General features: G+C 41.6%; 1 protein-coding gene across 6 annotated transcripts in view; it reads left to right on the plus strand.

Annotated features, from left to right (window-relative positions):
• The window catches only part of lyst (lysosomal trafficking regulator), a 56,893-nt gene that overhangs the window by 11,481 nt on the left and 21,411 nt on the right, over positions 1-24,001 (plus strand). For 2 of the 6 annotated variants that reach the window (XM_077495094.1, XM_077495099.1), the window contains 25 exons: positions 1,241-1,439; positions 2,183-2,273; positions 2,919-5,013; positions 6,625-7,564; positions 7,653-7,838; positions 8,543-8,723; positions 10,898-11,106; positions 11,222-11,288; positions 11,478-11,587; positions 13,068-13,437; positions 13,514-13,670; positions 13,756-13,929; positions 14,007-14,167; positions 15,302-15,492; positions 15,894-16,139; positions 16,314-16,487; positions 16,709-16,858; positions 17,694-17,831; positions 17,911-18,109; positions 18,182-18,310; positions 20,533-21,157; positions 21,696-21,876; positions 22,450-22,619; positions 22,715-22,945; positions 23,701-23,867. In XM_077495094.1, coding sequence (XP_077351220.1) covers positions 1,241-1,439; positions 2,183-2,273; positions 2,919-5,013; positions 6,625-7,564; positions 7,653-7,838; positions 8,543-8,723; positions 10,898-11,106; positions 11,222-11,288; positions 11,478-11,587; positions 13,068-13,437; positions 13,514-13,670; positions 13,756-13,929; positions 14,007-14,167; positions 15,302-15,492; positions 15,894-16,139; positions 16,314-16,487; positions 16,709-16,858; positions 17,694-17,831; positions 17,911-18,109; positions 18,182-18,310; positions 20,533-21,157; positions 21,696-21,876; positions 22,450-22,619; positions 22,715-22,945; positions 23,701-23,867 — 7,541 coding nt within the window. The remainder of the gene's footprint in view (positions 1-1,240; positions 1,440-2,182; positions 2,274-2,918; positions 5,014-6,624; positions 7,565-7,652; positions 7,839-8,542; positions 8,724-10,897; positions 11,107-11,221; positions 11,289-11,477; positions 11,588-13,067; positions 13,438-13,513; positions 13,671-13,755; positions 13,930-14,006; positions 14,168-15,301; positions 15,493-15,893; positions 16,140-16,313; positions 16,488-16,708; positions 16,859-17,693; positions 17,832-17,910; positions 18,110-18,181; positions 18,311-20,532; positions 21,158-21,695; positions 21,877-22,449; positions 22,620-22,714; positions 22,946-23,700; positions 23,868-24,001) is intronic. The other 4 variants (XM_077495096.1, XM_077495095.1, XM_077495097.1 and 1 more) reach the window with 4 other exon arrangements.

Consider the following 24,001-nt stretch of genomic DNA (forward strand, 5'->3'; position numbering starts at 1 on the left):
AAGCAGTTGTAAATTAGTTCTGGCTTTTAATACTGTTGTACAATTGGGATTAAGTGGTGACCATAAAAGTACCACTCTACACGGTTTAGCTCAAAAGTTCAATTTCACATTAACTGCCGTCTTTTACAGAAAATGTTGTCTACTGCTTGCCCATAATAGGCGTTTATAACTGTTGACTGTGTGTTACACGGCAAGTCTATTTCTGCTTGATGCTTCCCTTTGAACTGCAACATTTTGATCACAATTTCATGGACTCGTGCTTCTTAACACTTTTGTGAACAGTTTAAGGGAATTCTACCGTGGTAGATTATCATTCCATTGATTATCCCCTGCTTTACTGTGACAAAGTCACAGTCAACTATTTTACACATCCAGTAGCCTACTGTGCCACTCATACAGAGTCCCCGCCATTTTCTGTAAACAAACGTGGAACGTAGAATATGCCGCTGAGGAGGCTGCGATGATAGAGAATCACTGTGTGAGTAAATGGAACACAAATTGAGCTTATTCTGTAGCTTCTGTCAGCCATGTGATACACTGTGGCGCTACCCGCAATCACAACAGCATTATGCGAGGAGCACACAATGCTTGGCCAACCTTACATTTTACACCCCGAGGAGGACTGCACCTGTACTGATTGAATATGATGAGGTTTTGTTGACTTGCTTAGACTGTATATTCTAAAGTCCAATTTAGACAGACATGCAATAGTTTGATGCTGGAAGTATTTTGCTGTTTTTGTTTACAACTGGGGAAAGCATAGACAATAACTTACAAAAATGCACTGTAAACTCTGGAGAGTAAATTTGACTCTATTTAGAGTGGGAGCAAATAGACTCATTTTTAGAGTAGGCTAATATTTACATTTGGATGAGTAAAACAAAGAATTGAAAAAATAAAATAAAAGTCCCTCAAGGGTTGAGGAATGAAGAATTTACTGTGGAGGTATGCGGTTCACTGCGATTGGCTGGCAACCAGTCCAGGGTGTCCCCCGCCTACTGCCCAGAGCCAGCTGAGATAGGCGCCAGCACCCCCCGCGACCCTTGTGAGGAATAAGCGGTCAAGAAGATGGATGGATGCGGTTCAGAAAATGTATGGGTTTAGCCTTTTGTTGATTTTACATTGCGGTTTTAAGTGGCCAATTTTCAGTCAAGTCATCTATGTTACTAATTGGGGAGTAGCAGATTTTAATGAATCCCTTATGATGATTGTGCTCCCTTTCTGTTTCTTTCTCTTTTAGCTCAGACATGAGTGGGGCCAGTAACACACTGGCAAGGGAGTTCCTGACTGATGTTCACCAACTATGCAGTGCGGTGGCACAGAGAGCAGAGGCACGGGAGGAGGATGAGGAGGAAAGTCATATGGTTGCACTTGGAGAGTACCTCGTCAGAGGGAGAGGATTTCTGTTGCTTAGCACCCTGGATTCCATCATTGACCAGGTGAGAAGAAAGCAGGAAGCTGGGGGTTCAAGTCCAGGCTCCGGGTTTCTTGTATGGAGTTTTCTGGTTCTTGACCAAGCATTCCAAAAAATATGAATGTTAGGTTCATTGGTATGAATGTGATTTTGAATGGTTGTTTTGTCTATGTGCCCTGGGATTGGCTGTTAGTGGTGACCATTCCAGGGCTTCAGCATATCCGCCACACAAATGAAGGATACGTAGAATAGAAAATGGATGGACGTTACTTTGGACATCTACATTATCTGCGTCTTATCTGACCGATGTAGAAGATGTTTACAAACTGATAATATGATTATTCTGCATTTTGATCTGGGAGCTGATCGTTGTTTTTGGACAAAGGACGGAGTTGGAGATAGTTTTTAATTAGCACATGAAGGAGTTGGTTCTCTCTGCAGTGAGGAATGCTGCGTGCAGACATGCGATCCTCCAGGTCTCGGAAACAAGACTGTCATGTCGATGCTACATTGCTTCCCCACTGAAGATTTACCAATTAATTTAGCCAAAAGCATAGTAAGGTGGTGTCTTATCTAAAAAGTCATCATAAAAAGGTTCATTTCACTTGTCAAGTTAATCTAGACTCTTTGTTCCGAAAATCAGGTGGATGTTGGAATTGCACTGTGTGTGTGTCTTGATGGGTGTGTCCTAATGTGACATAAGAGTGTGACCAAAAGGAGAGGAGAAGGGAGGCTTTTGAGGTAACCCCGGTGTGTGTGCTCACTCAGGAGCTGACTTGCCGAGAGGAGCTGCTCACTTTGTTGCTGTCCCTACTCCCACTAGTGTGGAAGATCCCTGTACAGGAAGAAAAAGCACCAGGTTTGTACTCATTAACATCAATTGTTCATGCTGCAACTAATAAGATAACCAACCATTAGAACTCTTTTTTTCTTGTTCTGTTTACACTCATATAAATTGTGCATCCGAAGTGTACAGCAGACTTCATTTCATGTTTGCTGAGACCTTTTTGTTTCATGTCATTCTTTGCTAAGCGTCTACACTTTTTGAACTCTTAAATTAACTTGGTAGAGAAGCACAAGGTGTAATTAGATATAGCTAGTTTTTATTTTTCCTGAGTGCCATTCCATGACAATACTTATTTTCCCCCTTTTTTGACATTTTTGTAAAGCTGTAAATCAGAACTGTGTGAAGTGAGAAGCATGAAATGTTGAGGAGTCCTTACAGGAGCTTTTGACCTTTGAACGGCACTGGTATTTAGTACTGGACTGATGATCCTCTGTGGCATGGACGTTCAACATTTTTTTTACTTTAATTATTTTCGTACTCAGTGAATTTGTTTTAACAAGTAGGAAATAGTTTCTGAGAATTACCTGCATGTACATTCACCACCGAATTAAACGTATTGTAAGGTGGGTAGGTGTTTAATTTAAATTCTGTCTCCAAAAGGTCTATTTGTTCGGTATTTCAAGAAAGCTCACAAACGACAATTCTCTATGTCGACAGATTTCACGCTGCCGTCCTTATTAGAAGTGTTCCTCAGCCGGGAGGTAAAGGCCTCGCCTCTTAGAGCAGGACAGAAGCCTGGGACAGATGAACAGGAACCTGGAAAAAGGCCACGTGTTGGCAGTGGCACCTGGAAATCAAGGCGGTCACGTAGGGCAGCCCAGAAATACTCTGTAAAGGATGCTCGGCGCTCGCAAGTTTCTACCTCAGATTCCGAAGCCAATGCTGAAGACAAGGCAGGCCCAAGTGGCGCAAGGAGCAGAAGGTCGCATGGCTCGACCATCCGTGTACATCATCTACATCATCGTTCGGAAGCCACACAGTTAACGGACACAGCAACCGCCACCACAGAAACCATGAGTGCGCCATACCCCCATCCCAGAGTCTCTGGATCGCGCACACTGGACGCAGAAACCCTGACAGACCCAGCTGCAATGTCAATATTCAATCGCATGGAGAACTCACCCTTTGACCTCTGCTACGTGTTGCTTTCATTACTGGAGAAAGTGTGTAAATTTGATAGGAGCATCAGTCACAATCCGGGCTTGGCAGTCAGTGTTGTACCAACGCTCACTGAGATTCTGACTGAGTTTGGAGATTGTTGTGGTCCAGGAAGCGGTGGTGGAACAGGGGCAGAGGAACTTGCTGGTGGGTGGACAGAAGAGCCAATTGCACTGGTCCAGAGGATGCTTCTGCGCACAATCCTGCACCTGATGTCTGTAGATGTCAGTCAAAGTGAAACCCTTCCAGATAGCCTGAGGCGTAGCTTAACCGACCTGCTACGGGCCACTCTCAAAATCCAAAGCTGCCTACACAGACAGACAAATCCATTTGCTCCTCGGCCAAAAAAGACCCTACAAGAAGTCCAAGAAGATTTTTCTTTTTCCCGCTTTCGTCACAGGGCACTTCTGCTGCCTGAGCTTCTAGAAGGGGTATTGCAAGTCCTTCTGGGCTGCCTGCAGGCCTCAACACCCAACCCCTTCTTCTTTAGTCAAGCACTAGACCTCATCCATGAGTTTGTCCAACATCGTGGTCTGGAGCTTTTTGAGGCTACAGTACTACGTTTGGAGGAACTTGGGATGGCCAGAGATTCAGATGTAGGAGGCGAAGCTTCAGAAAGGCTACGAGGTCTAATCGCAGGGGTCTTCAAGATCGTGAGTGCCGTCAAGAAAGCAAAGTCAGAGCAGCTGCATCAGTCTGTGTGCGCTCGACGTCGTCACCGTCGCTGTGAATATTCACACTTCCTCCATCATCACAGAGATCTGTCGGGTTTGCCTGTTTCGGCTTTTAAGATGGCTGCCAGGCGTAACCCCTTTGAAGAGGACGGCGACGGCAAGGAAGGGTTGGAGGGTGATGCAGTGCGTTACCCTGAACGCTGCTGCTGCCTAGCTGCCTGCGCTCACCAATGTCTGCGGCTCCTGCAGCGCTTGTCGCCCAGTGGACCGGCCGTATTGCAGGTGCTGGTCGGGGTGCAGGCTGTTGGAATCTGCTGTTGCATGGACCCTCGTTCGGTCATACGGCCACTCTTGGACGCCTTCCAAGCACCAGGCCTACGTAGTTACCAGTCTCATGTTCTCAGTGTTCTCGGCAGACTAATACTAGACCAGCTTGGTGGAGGACAGCCCTCAGAGAGAGCGAAGCTCGCTTCATGCAACATTTGCACTTTGGACCACAGTCAGTTGCCAGACCTTGAGGAGACGCTACAACATGGGGAGCTTTCAGCTATTTCCACCAGCCTGTGCTACCGATCTCAAGGGATTCTGCCAAGTGGCGGTGGTGCGGAGGACATGTTATGGAAGTGGGATGCCCTTGAGGCTTACCAAGAACTAGTGTTTGGGGACGACTGGCACCTGAGCCAGCTTGTAGCTGCTCACGTGTGCCACTTGACACTGCGTGGCAATGCTGTGGTGCAGTGGCAGCTCTACACGCACATCTTCAACCCTGTGCTGCAGCGAGGGGTCGAACTAGCCCACCATGCCCAACAGCTTGGAGTTTCTACAGTGTGCACCCAAGTCTGTAGCTATCACTCGCAGTGCCTTCCTGTAGAGGTACTACTGGTATATCTGCAAGCATTACCTGCTCTTCTCAAATTCAGGTAAGTGATCAGTTGTTGTTTTTTTTCCCTCTGTCCGTATAATTTTTTTTAATACTACATTGGGTGTTAGGTGGCTTAAGTGCTCACAAGTTGTTATTTCACAAAGAAGTAACCTGTTTTAAAACCTTTAAAAAAAAAAGGATACTTAGTATTTATTTGGAAATGTATAATGCATTAAATTATATTCTGTACTCATTCATATTACCAGATAATTAAATGTATCAGATTGTCATTAGATCGGTCCAACCTTATCATTGCTAATTGATGCTAATCAATAATTTAGCAAAGCTTTGTGGATAGCAAGTGATGTGAGATACTATTGTTGGTTTACTTGACAAGAGTACAGCACTGGAGCACCAGAAGAGGATGTGTTTATCTACAGCTGCATAACATGCAGTTACAGTTTGACTTTGTTAGGGTACTTCAACTTGGAAATAACTTTAGAAATCAGTTTGTAAATGCATTTTGTATCCTGTGTGAGTTCACAATTGTGTAATGGTGTATCCACATTTTTGATAATAAAATGCAAAATACATTTTATCATGAATAAACACATTAATTTTGGAGGACTATCCATCCATCCATCCATTTTCTTGACCGCTTATTCCTCACAAGGGTCGCGGGGGCTGCTGGCGCCTATCTCAGCTAGCTCTGGGCAGTAGGCGGGGGACACCCTGGACTGGTTGCCAACCAATCGCAGGGCACACAGAGACAAACAACCATCCACACTCACAAGCACACCTAGGGACAATTCGGAGCGGCCAATTAACCTGCCATGCATGTCTTTGGAATGTGGGAGGAGACCGGAGTACCCGGAGAAGACCCACGCGGGCACGGGGAGAACATGCAAACTCCACCCAGGAAGGTCCGAGCCTGGACTCGAACCGGAGACTTTTGGAGGACTAAAAATGCCAAAATATAAATAAATAAATAAATAAATAAATAAAAACGAAAACAAAAATGGATATAAGAATATAATGCAAAAATTAAATACAAAAAATAAATATGAATGGAAATACAGCAAAAAATATATGTACATAAAAAAATAATAGTAAAAATAAGACACAAATAAAGACGAGATTCAAAAAATAAAAATATTTTTGGTCCTTCATAAATACAAAGTGGAATTAACGCTGGAAAAAAAAAGAAGAAATTATAACAATTGAGAGGCAGGCAACAAAGTTAACATTTAAAATAAGAATCTGTATTTTCTTTACATATCTTAGATGAACAGGAAGTTATCCCAACAGTGCCCTGATGGGTAACTCATTTTAAGTTTACTTTACCATGTAACATAGTTTATCATTTATCACTGCCTAGTTACCGACTGTTTTTCAGTGGCATGTGTTGTAATTCAAAAGTCAGCTAAGTTATTAAAAACAGTATAGGAGTTTTTAGTTAAAAGTAAAAATTCTCAAAATCTGTTGTGTCGCAGTAAATGGCACTCGTTACCCTGCAGGAGATAAAATACATGTGACCAGGTCTACAGAAACAAGTATTACGTATTTAGATACAAATATTCTGCAGTCTGGGAAGTGAAGCACTTATTCTTTTTTTAACTGTTCTGTAAATGAATCACCACATTAATACTCACAAATATTTCCACCACAGGGTTATCCGAGATCTTTTCATCAGCTGCAATGGCCTCAACCAGATGACAGAACTGGTGTACCTTGACCAGACGTGCTCTTTAGCTTTGAAGGTATTTGAGACCCTCATAACAAGTTTCGGACACCAGCAGACTGACGGTGCGCTCCAGGAGCTGGAGATCGCTGTTGCCGAAGAGAAGCAGACAGTCTCGAACCTGGCTGAGGATCTGACCTCTCGGGGATCTGGAGAGGGTCCTCAGAGCCTCAGCAAGTTCTACGAATTGCTAAAGGAGGCATATCCCCGACGCAAGAGTCGTAGCGGGCAGGGCCGTGGGGCGGGCCGTAGCCAAGCAGAGACACACCTCCATGTCATTAACCTCTTCCTCTGCGTTGCATTTCTGTGCGTTAGCAAAGAGGCTGACTCAGACCGGGACTCCGCTAATGATTCTGAGGACACTTCGGGCTATGACAGTACGGCTAGTGAGCCCCTTGGCGGGCGCTTGGCTTACCTTTCACCAGACAGTGTGACCCTGCCATCCAGAGAACAGATACGACGGGCAGCTGATGTTTGGTCAGTGTGTCGTTGCGTCTACCTGACCAACCCTTTGTTCCAGAGGCAGTTTTTCAGATTAGGAGGCTTGGATGTTTGTTTGCGCCTTATGAGCATGGTCATTCAGAAGCTGTCCTGTAAAACCAAGGATGGCAAAGCAAAGAAGAAGAAGGAACTCAAGGTCAAAAGTAGTCCATATTCCACGGCCTCAGTCAGCCTGCTGGGAGCAGATGACCTAGGTCAAGATTCAATTAAGAGTGGTCACACTGAGGGGAAAACCAGAGATCCAAGCAAGAGACTGGAGGAAGAGTGGCAGTTACAAAGCATTCGTCTTCTTGAGGCCTTATTGGCTATTTGTCTAAACAGTGCCACCTCAGCCCTGCAGAGGACAGACTCAGAGCTTACCTATCAGGTATGAAACTCCTCTTCACCTGGCAAACACAAAATACAAATATTCTGCTTTTGAGTACCTCAAGTAAGGTATCATGTCGTCTCTGTAGCTGCAGTCAGTTGGAGATACCCTGTTAGAAGTGAGAGACCAGCTTTCTTGCTCAGGGGTCGTGAACTCTGACCTCGCCGTGCCACTCTTTGATTCTCTGCTGAGAGTGGCTTTGGCTGACGTGTCATCTACTCCCGATCCCCCTGAGGAGAAGCCAGACAGGGTGAGTCCTGCCTTTGGAGATGCTGTAAGTGACATTATGCATTTTTTTATGCTATATTGTATTGTCGTGAAATTAGAACACTAATGAAAATAACAGGATGAGATTCATTCATTTTTCCACTGATCAAGTTTTGCTGCTCTTCAAGTCTCCCATGTGACTCAGCCTGTTTGTACACAGGAAGGTTCATGTTTTTATATAATAGATTTTATTTAATTCTGAAGCACGTCGTTCTTTCGCATTGATTCATGCAGTGTGTGGCTATCACATGATCCCTTTGAAATTGTTCTGTGAAGCTTAAAATCACAGAGTCAAATGCGTTTTGTCACATGGATCCACATAATGTCTTGTCCTCCAACCGGCAACCTCTTTGGTGAACCAGTTAACACTTAAGACTTGTTTACTTTTGAGTGCACGTGTGTGTGTGCGTGTGTGCATTTGTGCGTGCGCACCTCCGTTCCTTATAATGACGGACTATACCAAACCAGGAACTCTGTTGCCTGAGTGCTGTGCGAGTCAGCTGATATTCATCTGATTTGTAGTATGGTATTTGAGCTTTTTTCCTCAGTTGATGGTTGGCATTTTGTTCACGTGTTTAACATTTACTTTTGATATTAAAATGCATTAAAAAAATAATTTGACATTTTCTCTGTCATTCTCTCTCCTCGTTTCTCTTGCTTCCTCTTCCCCCTCTTTTTTTTTTTCCTCTCCTCTCGCCGTCTTTCTGTCAGAAGTTCCAAGTGTTGGCGCAGGGGGGAACCCCAGCCGGCGATCTATCGGAGGAGGTGGACGGCGTTCAAAGCTGCGGCGTCAAGCCCCCTGGGGAGGAGGAGGAGGAGGAGGAGGAGGAAGAGGAGGGCTACGACGCAGACAGCGAAAGCAACCCGGAGGACATGGCCAACCAGGAAGAGGGTAGGAGCACACAGCACCTCACTGATCCTTAAGAAAGCAACACGTCATTATCAGAACATACAGCTGAGCTGGTCAAACATCACTGGTGAATTTTTTATTTTTTTATTTATTTTTTTCGAAACACCCACTACACAGTCATGGGAGTCATTTAAGGCTTTAACTATAAATCATCTATATTTATTTTCCTTCTGTATTATTTTGTGTTTGTAGTAAATGTTAGGAGATTTCGTCTTGATGGATTGAGAAGTTGTATATTTTTCCTCAACCTTGAAACCTATTTATTTTTAACCTTGGGAAACAAAAATTGTTTAGCCTACTGCATCTCCTGGTCAAAATGTTTAACTTTACTTTTCCCATTAAAGGCAAATAACTTTTTCTATGCATTTTTAACTGCAATGTGCAAGATAGTCAAACATGTTTTTAATGTCATGTTCTGTACAATACAATACCACATCCTCTGCTATGATGATATTTGGCAATAGCAAATTCTGAATACTTGCATGACACTGCAGAATTGTTCCTTCGCACATTTTTAACACCTAGCAGGCGCATATGCAGTGTAACCTCTGCATTTCTGCTTTGTTCTTGTAGGTTTCAGGCACAGCCTGATTAGTACACATTCTCCCTTTCACCTTCTCAGAATACAGTCATTGTTTTGTGTTCTACAACTGCAGGCTTATTTGCTCATTGTACCGCATGAGCTGGATCTTGTGATTTGTTAAATCGCCATTAAACAGCTACTTCCTGGAAAACATTCCCAACCTTGGATCAAAAATACTGGCCTCATTCTAGTCGACCAGTTGTTTTAAAATTCCTTCTTCTCTAGTCTTTCTTTTAATTGATGTTCTATTGCTTTAGTTGTCCACCCTTGACACAATCATGTGTCTAAATAAGATATTCATAACAACGAGGAAGTTAACGTACAGGCTATTTATTCCTGTGATAGTAATATTTACCGTATTTGAAATAAACTAGCGAAGCTTTTTCACTCTGAAATTCAAAGTACATTTTACAAGGAGAGTTTTGAGTACATTATACCGGTTTGTTAAAAATAAATAAATAAATGAACTCATGACCTTCAGCTTGGGGTTTGCCACTATACTGCATTGCTGATGTGTCGAAACTGAGACCAAAAATGGGTCACTTGGAAGTACAAGGATTCCGCCTGACATCATCAGTATACTAACACACAGAAAGAGCGGCATGGCTCAGGTGGTAGAGTTGCTGTCTCACAAACTGGAGGTTGTGGGTTCGTTCCTCAACTCTTGAGTAGCTTTTTTTTTTTTTTTTTTTAATAAATTGATCAAATGTACTCAAAACTCACCCTGTACTTAGAATTTCTGAGTGGAAAAAAAATACAAAAATAAAATTCCAAGTAAATATTACTTTTTTTTGCACAGTGAAGAAGCTCCCAAATTTTGACAAATGGTATTTAATTTACATCGAGCTTTTCCACTTTACAAGGCCCTCAAAGCTCTTTACATTTTGATTACTCATTCGCCTACTGATAACGCTGCATCAGGAGCAACTTGTAGTTCAGTATCTGGCTCAGGGATACTTTGACATGATCACAATGGCTTGGGATTGAAACCACAACCTCAGGGTTGTGAGACAACCACTCTATCACTGATTCATGCCGCCCGTTATTTTCTTATTATAATAATTCTTTGTTTGTCAGACAAAATGTACAATTTCACCAAAACTTGGAATGATATTGGACAGTTGGCATTTCATTTAGGCCCACATTTAAACTGTGGGTAACCTTTCTTTTAGGATAAAAAAAACAAGACAGTTATCTAAATTTGAATTTGCATCCGGGGTCAGGTTTGAACCAGATCCTGGTTTGTTTGTGCAAATATGGAAGAAAATAAAGCAGTGTGAACTGCAGGGGATTTGCATCACTCATTAATAAAAGGAGCTCTGACAAGGCGCGTGAGAGTCTGCTGGGCTGCTCCCATGAAAGCAAAAGCAGACTCCCATGCTGCATTTTATCAGCTGCCACCAGGACAGCTGCTTGGAATCATAGCAGGCATTGCTTCTGGATCATGAAGCTGTTTAAGCATCCAGATGGTGTTCCTCAAGTGTGGCGTCAGTCAGCAGGAGGTTGAAGATTTGTCCATGTCTGAATGTTTCTCCTCAGGGTCTCTGATTTATCTCATTGGCTGTTCCCTCAGGAATGAAGGTGGAGTCTGTGCAACGTGAGTTTGCGACAGCGGCAGACGGTCCCGGGCGGGGCGTGCTGCTTTTCCCTGAGATCTGTACAATCGAGTTGCAACTACTGGCCACTGGCTCCCCAGACCTGGATGTAGTGAGTCATGTGTTTCACAGCCTGCTCAGCGCAGTTCGCGCCAACCACCGTAATGCTGCTCTACTCTACGACCAGGTCAGACTAACTTTTGTAAATTTCTTTAAACTTTGCCACCAAAATTCAATTTGTTACCTTTTGCTCTGCTGTTGGACACTCAAGTATGACTGACGTCTTCCTTTTATGCTCACAGGGAGGAGTCAAAACCATCCTGTCTGGCTTTCATAACATCCTTAGCCAAGCGGACCCTACTCTTAAAGGTTTGTTGCAAAAAAATTTTTTTACCATTTTATTCATACCAAAAAATGTTGCTATGGATTTTCTGTATAATTTTGGGCAGCTATTAGACTTGTGTTAAAGAACTTTTGGCATTTAGAGATGTTGGGAGGTGCAAAAACTCTACTTGTGAATGAAATACTCTATAATCTTGCTAATTATTTTGCGTTCAGACTGCCAGACTGTAATAGTGGAGCTGCTGGTTGCCATGGTGAGCCAGCGTATCACAGCAGAGGAACTGGCCCTATTGATTCGTCTCTTCCTGGACAAGAACCCTCCTACTGTAAGTAGTATGACCTATCTGTCACACGTGCTGGTCTGCTGCTAGGTTACATGTGCTTTGACAGCTTGTATGGTTCTTGAAATACATCAATGCATTCTGCTCCCGTGGGCCCTCCGCCAGTCCTCATGCAATTAACACCCATGTGTGTAGAGCAGATGTGCTGTTACAAATTGCCATCACAGTTATGTGCTATGATTATTTATAGTCTCTATGAAACACGTTTAGTAAAAAGAAGACTGGAATGCAGTGGCATGCTGTAAAAGCTGCAAAGCTGCAGTTGTCACATAAATTTGCTTGGTAGTTTTTATGCTGTTGTGCAGAATTCAAGGCTCTTGGGCTCTATATCATTTTTTCCCCTTTTAGTTACTTGCGATGTGTAACACTGGTCCTACTGTTAATTTGCACTTATACATTTGATTATATTTTAGGTTACTCTCAGTTAAGGCTGACAAAGGACTTACTCTAAGTTACTTTATATAGCAGTCTGGCCTGTACCAGTGTCTTGAATTAAAACAAAATAAAAATAAAAATCACATTTTATTTTTCAATAAGGGTTATGTGAATGCGCGTAGGAAACTGATGGGGTTCAGTACCACCAACAAGGTTAAAGAGAATGTCAACTCAAGAAGAATTTCTTGACAATAATATGTTCTATGCAGCCCCACTAGTCTAAATACAGTATTCTGGGTCATATTGCATTAGTGGGATATGAGCAGCAAAATCCAGCAGTTTTTATCATTATCAAAAGGCAGCCATTTTGTCCACTTTCTGTCAAGTGAAAATGACATCACAGTTGCTCAGGGTTCAGGTAACAACCAATCACAGCTCAGCTTCAGAAAACAGGTAAGCTGTGATTGGTCATTGCACTGAGTAACTGTGATGTCATCTTCAGTCGACAGCAAGTGGCAATTTTGCTTTTTAACTCATTCCACAAATGTTAACTCATTCACTGCCTTTGACAAGTATACTTATCAATTGTATATTTTTAGAGTGGGGATAATGGGTGAGAATCTGATTATGCTCCACTGTAAATGTCAAACTTGGAAACAACTTTACTGATGCCCAACCACCGGTAGATGACATCATTGCCCCATTTTATACGAAATAAACACAGTTTCAGAGTCCATGGGAGAAATGGCTGTATTTTGGCAAATTTATCTACTGTCAATTATAAAAGAACGGGACGGGACAAAAACTATTCTATTCTATTTTGTCATTAGGTAGATTCGGTTTATATATAATTACTGAACATAATATTGCGTGGGTATTGAAAATTTTGAAATATTCTAAAATGGCTGGCAGTGAATGAGTGTTAATATTACGGTAATCAGAATGTCATTTTTAGACTAGTGAGGTCATGTATAACTATTATTGTTAAGAAATGTTTAAGGTTGACTTCCCTTTTAACAACCACTGCTTTAAGGCAAGTCTAAGGAATTGACCATTTCTCTCCCTTCATATTCCTAATATTGCTTCCCAGGAGATTTTACTGAAGGGCATCTTACAAATTGTTGAAGCCAACGTGAACATAGAACCACTTCACCTGCTGGACTTTCCAATAATCCTTGGCGCCTCAACACCCGGAGGAGTGTCTCCTAGTTCTAGACCAAATGGTACTGCTGGAGGGAAAAGTGTTGGTCTGCTCTGGAAGGGCAAACTGACTCCTGGTCGCAGGGAGGGAGACGGCGAGTTCAGACCGAGTCACCTGCGTTCCTCTCCATGGCACACCGCTCCTCTCCACTTGCCCCTGGTGGGGCAGAACTGCTGGCCTCACATGGCCAGTGGCTTCAGCGCCTCCATGTGGTTGAGGGTGGTGGAGCAAGAGGAAAAAGCAGGCAAGACAGACAAGGGTGAGAAACGCATCTTTTAGCAAGTCATCGGTACCCAGTGTGAACATTTCACTATTTTGCGTTTCTCTTTTCCCAGAAAGGAGGAACCCTCCTGCCGCTGAAACTCACCATGGCTCGCCTCAGGCTGGAAAAAGAGTAGCAGAGGAAGGCCTCATTCATATTCTATCCATGGGCTCAAAAGCACTCATGCTTCAAGTGTGGGCGGACTTCACTACTGGCTCACTCACATTCAGGTGAGCGTTCTAATAGACTGGAGTTCCTATGAGGCACAGTGTAGCACTTTGTAAAGTTTTATATTTAAGTACACTGCTCCCACAGGGTTTGTATAGACCCAAACGATGAGATAAAAGCTGGGCTGTTGGCGCAGGCAGACTCTGTTGAGGGACTTCTCCAGCCCGGCCAATGGCAGCACCTCGGCCTCACTTACACCCAGCAGCCTGAGGGCAAGAAGAACATCCATGGCCGTGTGGTTGTTTGGGTGTGTGGCATCATGTGAGTACAAACATGCCTCATTATAAGAATTTGTTGGTACCCAAAAGGGTTCATCTTAAGCCTCCTCTGTGTTTCAGGAAATGTGACGTTTTCTTGGACTACACCTTACCCCGAAAATCCAGTTTATCTTCTGACAGCAACAAGACCTTCTGCATGTTGGGCCATTGTATACCATCCTCTGAGGAGGTGACCAAACAGCATTTCAACTGGAGCATGGGAACAGTCTTGCTCTTCAATGGTAAGACTTTTTTTTTTTTTTTTTTTTTTGATTCGGCTTACCATAGGTCTTTATTGTCATTGCACAAACACAAGTACAGCGTAATGAAATTGAGTGAACAGGCACAACCCAATCCAAGAAACATGAAAAATAATAACCAACAAAGCGAGACAGGATGGAAAGGCCTCTCAGTATTCGCTTTTCAGCACCCTGAGATCTTAGATAAGAATGGAAGACGCTAGAAAGGGGGAGGAAAAATAAGCAAGGCTTTTGCCATAACTTTTTGCATTTTCAGTCCCTGCTACTCATGTATTATCAGCATTATCATGTGTTATCACTTAGTGGTGGAAAATGAAGCTTCATGAAGCACTTGTGATATATTTTTTTTTACTCTTCTAGATCACCAAGAGTTGTAGCTAATTTTTGGAGAGAACACACTGCTGGAAAAAAAAGCAATAAATAACATTAAGATTTATACTGTTGTGTAAATAAAAGAATAAAATGTACCGTATATTAGTGCTGTCAAAGTTAAAGCGTTAACTAATTAATTAATCGCAAAAAAACTATATATATTTTTTTTAATTTATTGATTTTATTTGTTTTCAATTATTATTATTAATTAACACAGATTAATCACACTATTAATTTTGACAACAGATTATCCTTTACCTTGACAGTGGATGGTTACGTTAAAGGTAGCACAGGTTGTTTAAGCAATAAACATAACTAAACACATTAAAGCTTTTAATAAATGTTTGTATATGACATTCAGAATATTTGTTCATGTCAAAATATTGGAGTCATTTTTTTTCCATTTTAAATTATGCAAGTAATTAACTGATTACAAAAAGATGATGAGTGTGTGTAGCGGATAAAAAAATGTTGAAGACGTACGTCCTCAACATTAAATGCAAAAGAATTAAAACATAACACGTGCTCTTTGAATTTGGCGGGCAAAAAATGTTGATTAAAAAAGCCTTTTTTAATTAAGTGATTAATCACGATTAATCCAAATTCTAAGATGTGTTTAATCTGATTAAATGTTATGGTTTGACAACTCTGATATATGTACAGTAATTCTCTTTAATGTTGAGTCATAATCATTTTTTTTATTTGTCTGTCTCTGAAATTCAAGAAATTGTTCGCTTTTTCTAGGAGCCAGAGTAGGGTCAGAGGAGGCCTTCTTCCTATACACCAGCGGGCCTGACCTCACCTCAATCATGCCCTGCAATTATGGCAGACCTACAGGGTCATTTTCCAAGTTTGTAACTCAGGAAGCACTCAAGTGTGCCGGAGTGCGGGAACTTCTGATGAAAAGCAAGGATGTGGACACAACATCTTTGGTTGTAAGTCTTTGTGAACTATAACTGTGAAGAATAACACTCAAGGCAACCCTCCTCTCGTTTATTGTTGAATTTGATGGTTTGTGTAGATTGGGCCTTTACAATTACCTGTCATTACTGACACACCGCAGGAAGTCACTTTTCCTCAATGGAAAAACGTATCGTAAAAACCTCAGCTATTTCATTGAGAATGAAAACCATTCCCTTGTAGTAATTGCAAATGGTTTTGTGGTTAATAGCTTTGGTGATTGGCAAAGGAAAAGAAGTGAAGCCAGAGTGGAGTAAGTTGGAAATAATGGCAAGCTTTCTTCCAACAACAACCCAACATCAGTCCTAGAAATAATGAGGGTTAGCTGCACTAGGTTAAATTAAAGCCAATTTGTCATGAATCTGTTCCATTACAGGAGAGCCTGGCAATTGTGTACGCTCCCAGCAGTCCACGGGTCTATACCATCTATGAGCCTGTAATTAGATTGAAGGGACAAGCCAAGACCGTGGTTACCCAGCGGCCTTTCAGCTCCAGAGAAGTGCAAAGTGTTTCTTTAGAGCCCGGCGCTATCAAAGCTCTCCTGCCCACTGAAACCCAAGGCCTGCAGAGTGTCCTGCATAAGATTGGCGGGACGGGAAATGTTGTCTTCCTTTTTGCACAGGTCAGAAAAGCCACACTTTTAAATTAACTCACAATTAATGCACTAATTTGTGACACCCCTAATAACAATACCAAAAAAAACCTCATAAAGGCCAAATTTTCATGACAAAATATGTGATTGATTGTGATGATCAGGAAGAATTGTGACTTTAGCTTTGGACTCTCTGTTCCTTAGACGGTGGAGTTGAGTGACTGTGAGATGACCCAGGCTTTGGCCTTGCAGATACTCTTGTCTCTGTCCAAGTTCAACCAGCATCGCATCCACGAAATGGACTGTTACCATGGCTACTCAATGATACACCAAGTGCTCATCAAGTCCAAATGTATCGTTGGCTTTCATATGCTGAAAGTGAGTCTTGGATGTTTGGATGTCACACAATACATCTGATTCCACAAATTGCTTTTGGTTTACAGATTGTACACTGATTAATTGCAGCTTTATTTCACTTAAATTGTCCTATTGGTCCCCTCCCTGTCTGCGCTTTAAGGTTAAAAACATTTGTTCGCATTAGAGTATGAAGCATGCCAGAAACATCGTGTAATTTGACAGCCACTTTATGTCTGCTTTAGACTCTGTTGGATGGGTGTTGCAGCGGACCAATCTTAATCTTGGCGGATGACGGTCAGTTCCGTTTGGACACAGAATCCATCGCAGGGGTGCAGGATATCAGGCTGCTCTCAGACATCCTGTTGGACTGGAAAATCTGGGCGAAAGCGGAGGTAAACACTCATATAAGTGCTTCCATTGTATTGTGGCACGCAGCAGGTACAGCACAAGTTGGTATCTAAAAAAACAAATGTGCTCTGCAAATAGCTGGGCAAAAATCAGCAAATTAGTTGAGCTTCATCTATGCCGGAGTCATTAGCCTTTCTAAAGATGAGGGCTACTTTTGGGTACTGGTTAATTTTAAAGGCCATCAGTTATCACTATGTAGTGGTTCATGATCACAATTACAATTATAACCTTTGGTATTATTTTTACCGTGGTTGAAGAATAGATAAACCTGTATAAATAGAGAAATGTGGAGAGAGGGTGGGATTTAATAATTCTCAACTCTTTGAGCATGGAAAAATGGTTGCACTTTGTGTAATTTTTAATTATTTGTTTTGCTTTTTGTCTTTCTTCATGTTCAAAATAAACTCAACTCAATATACACTTCTAAAATAACATATTTCCTCTAATTATATTTAATGTTATAAATAATTAATACAGTTAAATTATCTGAATACTGGGAAACATCAAAATACACTCTATTTTTGTAAATCTCTTAACAGTGTTTACAATTTTAAACAATCACTCCTACCACATTCCGAAAACATCCCATTGATGATAAGTTATTTTTAGAACAGGCCCACCATGTTGGTGACCCTTATTTATGCTATGGCATGTCATTTGTTGAATCGCTATTGTGTGTGTGCTTATATTTCTCTTTTTTTTTTTTTTAAACAAACAAAAAAAAAACCTCATTGAGAAACAATGGAAATTACATCACCAAATCGTCACATACCTTCCATTAATATAAATTGATACTACAGTATGTGTTTTTTTTTTAAGTGTGGTGTGTGGGAGACACTACTGGCTGCTTTGGAGATCCTGATCAGGGTACATCATCCATACCAAGTCTTAAATATCCGTCAGTTTCTGAAGGCCGAAGTGGTGGACCGTTTCCTGCTAACCTGTCAAGTTTTACAGGTGTGTTTAAAGCACAAATTGGTCGGTATAGCGCCGTCAATTGCACCTGGCAATAACTAAGGATGCTATTTGTCTTCAGGAGCATCGGGACGAGCACCTGACTGCCATCCCACAGGAAGTCTGTTTGTCTTTCGTCAAAATAATCCAGGAAGTGCTAGGATCACCACCTGATCTCGACTTGCTAAAGCTAATCTCGAATTTCCTGCTGGCCGTTCACCCACCTACTAACACCTACGTCTGCCACACTCCGTCCAGCTTCTACTTCTCACTGCACATAGGTGAAGTCAGCCACAATATATGCCACTTGTATTTGCTTGACGCGCTGAGCTCTTTTTAATATCATTTGTCAGATGGGAAGCTGTATCACGACAAGGTGCAGTCTATTATTTACCTGCGACACTCCAACAGTGGAGGGAAGTCCGCCAGCAGTTCAGTGGTGTCTCTTTCTCCGACCGTCTTCACTGACGCTCCCCATGAAGGTATGTCGGCTTCAATTGTATTAGTAATATTGTGAATACAAGTCCAGGGGGTTGTTAGAATTGCATGCAGCAGTTTGCATAGGGTAACCAAACATTCTCTTATTCTCAGTGACGGTACCAGATTTGATCGGGCTGCCAGATCGTATCGAGGTCGCCTAACAAACACGTCACGCTACAGGATTGGCTGGGAAATTATCCAGTTGATGTCTAACATTGAAAAGAAAATATTTAAGATGTTTGATGATATTTAACAAAATGTACAGACTGAAATTGTAAAAACGTTAATGAACCTAAGAATATAAAAGCAAGATATATTGAATAAATAATATAAATAGATTGAATAATTGATAAATACACAAATTAATTGCCTGATATGTGACAAATATTGTCTGTTTAGATTGTTAATGTGTTCCTATTATCATTAAGACTTTTTGTGATGTATTGTGAACAGCTAAAAAAGAAACCAAACCGAAGTGAACCACATCTTAATCGCGCATTTCACACTTCAATCTGTTTTATTATTTCTTCAATCTTAAACTAGCCTGCTTTTATATTCTTAGGTTGATTTATATTTGTACAATTTTAGTCCATACATTTTATTTGAATGCCATCTTTAATATTTTCTTTCCAATGTTTTGACGTCACCCGTCTTTATTGAACAATTGTAAACGGACAATTCCCAGCGAATCCTGTAGCGTGACATCATCGGTAGGGGACCCCGATAGAATCTGGCAGCCCGATCACATCTGGTACCGACACCAGAAATGTCCACTTTTATTTTATTTTTTATATCCTTTTTTTGTTTTTTGTTTTTTGTTAAATAAATAAATAAATAAATAATTGCATGAAAATGTCCACTTTTCATTGTGCGACAAATGGGAGGTGGAGTGCACACTGTGTTGTTACAGCCACTGTGAGACCGCGGACTGCTCCCAAGTCGTGAGTGGTGCATGGGAAAAAGAAAGGCAGTTTTTTTTTTTTTTTTGTCTGCACGTTATTATTGTTATATAATTAAAAAAATGATTTTATTTACCTAAAAACAAAAGTAGATCAGTGTTTTACATACCTCACTTTAAGCGTTCAAATACTGTCCTAAGTTGTCAGCGGCCCAGCAGTTTAGCTCACTTGTGGCGATCTGCTCTTACAAACCGGAGGGTCGGGTTCGATCTCCGTCCTTCCCAAGGTTGGTCTTAGAACATGGCATTATCTATTAATCTGTCAAATAATTCTTTCAAAGAGAATTATGTTCGTTGATTTTATTTTCTACCCATACAGATGACGTATATGTTGAAATAGTTACAATATATGTCATTTTTAAGTAGACTTAAAGTTATCATTGAAGTATCTTGAGGCAGGGCCAAGTGTCTTTTTTTGTTTTTGTTTTTTGTTTTGTCACAGAAGCCGTGTAGCTTGCCAAATTTGTGTGAAGCCTTTTTGTTGCAGCATGTAATCGCACATTAATAACTCACAAGTATATAAACAGTGTATGTTTAAAAATGAGTCAACCATCATCCTCCTGGAAGGAAAATTTGATGTAAATGCTCATTGCAACTGTAGTTTCTACTTGGGCACGTCAATTAAAGCCATTAGAGGCAAAAAGTGCACATGACCTCAATTTCTATTTTTGTAAACATAACTAATCTTATATCCTAAAAAGTTCATTTACTATAGTTGCAGTTTTTGTTTTCACTTTGTATGTGTAATTCTAAACATCAATGCTTAAGCCAAATCCACTTAGCTCATTTGCTCTCAAAAACGTATGAATATGTTCTATTTTTAAGTATCCCAAAGACCTATTTATATGTTTGTTTGTTTTTTTGTTTTTTTGTTTTTTAAATACTAGAGTATACAGAAGGATTTGATGCAGACTCTACTGCAGAGAACGGGTGAAGCAATGGTAGTAATCCCAAAAACGGCCAGCAGGTGGCAGTAGAGTATATGAGATCAACCAAGGCCATGTTGAAAACATGCTGTTTCCCCACAATTCTAAACATATTTGTGAATAATGATGAAATTGAGCTATATTCTAATTTTTCTTTTGGTAGATGTTGTTATAGCAATAGAAAACAATATTCTGTGGGCCGTGCAAAATCCAGTAAAACAGCCCGGTGCCAAGGAGGTTGCTTCAATGTACATGTGTCATGTCCCACTTCTATTAATTGACACACCCGACTGTCCCTTGCTACTATTGAGAATTACAAAAAGCTCGACATGTCTTCCAGGCCATCTCCACGGTCCATCACCTGAGCACGGGAGTGAAGATCAGTCCTTACGCCCGCCCAGCCTCGCACCATCGCCCTACTCGTCCCCTTTACTGACACCCCGCCTCACTCACAGCGGCTTGAATGAGACTAGCGACGGCGAGCGAGCGTCGCTCACCACCCAGCAGGCTCTGGGCAGTACTGAAACGCTCAAGAAGGGAGGAGGTGACGAGCAGCTGCTCAGCAGTTGCGAATCCGCCAAGACGATATGTGACTCGAGGGACATCGGCAACGAAGGAGCTCGCCGCACCCCGTCCATCAGCGTGGAGGAGGAGCGAGACGAGGCGGCGGAGGTGGACAGCCTGGCGGAAGGGAGCGTGGGTGTGGCAGAGTCTGAGGACAGGTTTGACTGGGCCAGCGATGAGGCGCCTCGACGCCCTGACAGCCTAAAGGGTATCCAGTCCTTTCAGAGGAGCCACAGCAACCTGGCCAGTCTGGGATTGGCTTTCCCGGCTCCAAATGGCTCATTGGCAGTCAGTCGCTGGCCCAGTGCAGCTGATCGAAGCTCTGTACCTGAAGACTGGGAAAGTTACACCTACTCTCCTGGCTATGAGAGGGCACATAGCAAAACTGATTCCAATGACCGGTATGTAGAAGTGCATATTATATATGTGTAGATTAAAGCATATTTATTTATATATTTAAACAGTATAGTATGGAGCCCCTAAAGTGACATAGGGACATTTTTATTTTTTTTTATGTTTCTCATTAGGGCGAGAAAACTTTCTCAACATTCTCATTAGAATGAAAAACTTTCTCGTCCTAATAAGAAACTTTCTTGTTCTAACGAGTAAGTTTCTCATCATCACGAGATCGTAATAAAACAGTTTCTTATTGGGACGAGAAAGTCTCTTGCCCTAATGATAATGATACTGATTTAGTCCCAGCTGTTGTTTATTAATGGGGGTTTTAGCCTTATCTTGTCTAGTTTTCGTCCTATAAAAAAACTGAAAATATTTTCGTTGACGAAATTAACACGAATGCAGGATTGACATTAGCATTTATGTGATATAAACTTAATGTCTAAATTCTGTAGTAAATGATACGTTTTGTCTGCAGGAATTCAATTTTTTTTCTTTTACTATATAAAACTTGAGTGGTTTATCACAAGCTCGATGTTGCAGGTCCAGTACGGAGGACTGCCTGGTCCTCGTCTGCTGTGGCCTCTATGACCTTTTGAGGGGCGTCCTACTACTGCTGCCAGACCTCATGCTTGAGGAGGTGATGGACAAACTAATCCAGCCCGAGGCCCTAATTGTCCTTGTCAACCACTCATCGCCCCTCATCCAGCAAGGGGTCATGAAGGTAAACCCTTTTTTTTTTTTCCTTACCTACCATTTGCTAGACCACAGTCAGTTATGATTTCCTTGTGTTTGATTATTAACTCATTCACTCCCAACCATTTTCACTGAAGCAACCCCGTTTTACTGGATTTTGCAAGGCCTACCGAATATTGTGTCCTAATGCTACAAAAACATGGAAATTACCAAAAGAAAGATTAGAATCTCTTCTTTCATAAGGAAAAAATGTATATTTCTATGTGTTTCCGTTTTGCAGCCAGTAGCATTAAAATATAGCTAAGTTTCATCATGATTGACAAACCTTTTTAAAACATTGGAGAAAAGAGCTTGTTGCAACATGGTCCTGGTTGATCTCATACTTCTGCTGCCACCTGCTGGCCGTTTTTGTAATAACCATTGCTACCATTGCTTCAAGCATTTTCTTCAGTTCAGATACTGCATCAAAGCCTGTATGCTCTACAATTAAAAAAAAATGTCTTTGGGAGAATGGAAACATTTAAAATATAACGTGTTTATAAATTTTCGGGAGCAAATGAGTTTTAAAGACTCCTCATGGTGTTGCATCTCTCTTTGCTAGCTGCTGGATGCATATTTCGGCAGAGCCAACAAGGAGCAGAAGGAGAAATTCCTGAAGAATCATGGTTTCTCACTGCTGGCCAACCAGCTGTACATCCACCAGGGCAGCCAGGGGCTGATCGAGTGCTTCCTTGAGATGCTGTTTGGCCGGCCAGTGGGCCTGGAAGAAGAGTATGTTTGTTTGAAAGTATTGAATGTACTAATGCCATCCATAAAAAAAAATCATCTGCTCTTTAAACTAATGCATTTGTACTCTGACTGTCTAGTCTGGATCTAGAGGAAATGGAAACAATCTCACCTTTCACAAAGCGTTGCATCATCCCAGTGTTGGGTCTTATTGAGAACTCCCTGTGTGAGAACTCCTTGGTGCACAACATCCTCTGCATGCTACTGCAGCTTCTCAACGCCTGCCCTAAGCTGGCAGACATCCTGCTCGATCACGGGCTGCTCTACGTGCTTTTCAACACCCTCTCCACCCTCAATGGCATGGAGACCTGGTACGCCAGCTACAACTATGAATCTCTCTCCAAAACCTACTCATTGTAGGAATGCTTCAGGATTCCTTCGCATGTTATTGTGACTTTTAATCTCGACCCTTTTTTGTCGTTAAAAAAACAAACAAACAAACACCCACATAGTACTTCCGATTTATACCATTCAAATTTCAACTTGCTTCAAAAATTTACACTTCCGGGGGTATATATCGTCTGTTTCCACATTACTGACAGTATCCGCACAGTTAAATATCAACTTTTCCCCATTCATTTTCAATGAGACTTCCATACATACAACTGATCATTGCCAGGTGTCTCATTGTCCAGTAACCAGGAAATTGCAGGTTCAAATCCCACCTCTGACTGTACATTTCAAATGTATCCATGGCCGTTATGCTAAGTAATACACATGGATACTAACTGACTGTTGTATCAGGAAATGGATTATAATTTCACTGAAATGATTAAATGCATGTTAGCTTTCAGCATCAGATGACACTTTTCAAAATAAACACGCCATTGGCCATGAATTTGAACATGTCAAGTTAAGTCAGGCACATGCATTCAAATCTTAGCATTCAGCTAATAGCATTTCAGCATTCCCACACAATTTCTGCAGAAATTGCACTTTTAGTGATTTTTAATTGGTGGTGTTCTAAATCTATGACCCATGATTTCAATTAGTCTGCTGTTCTGTCCATTGACTTTGCTTATACAAGCGTTGGAATCCTATCATTTATTTGATATTTTTCTTGCAGCATTCCCCTGAATGATTACAAGCTCCTCGTGTGTGACATTCAGCAGCTGTTAGTAGCTGTAACGATCCACTCCTGCAGCTCTTCAGGGTCCCAGTACTTCCGCATCATTGAAGACCTCATTACTTTGCTCGGTTACATGCAGACCAGCAAGATGCGGCGAACGCAAGGTAAGGGCTGGATTTCTTGAAATGCAGAGCACATGCGGACTTCATCAGTGTTCAGTGTACATTCTACACTGCATCAAGCTGTCATGCTCCACCGCACAACAAAGCAGGGCTCATTATCTACAACTACAGAGTGG

This window comes from Festucalex cinctus, chromosome 14 (genome assembly GCF_051991245.1).
Source record: "Festucalex cinctus isolate MCC-2025b chromosome 14, RoL_Fcin_1.0, whole genome shotgun sequence".
NCBI classification, from domain to species: domain Eukaryota; kingdom Metazoa; phylum Chordata; class Actinopteri; order Syngnathiformes; family Syngnathidae; genus Festucalex; species Festucalex cinctus.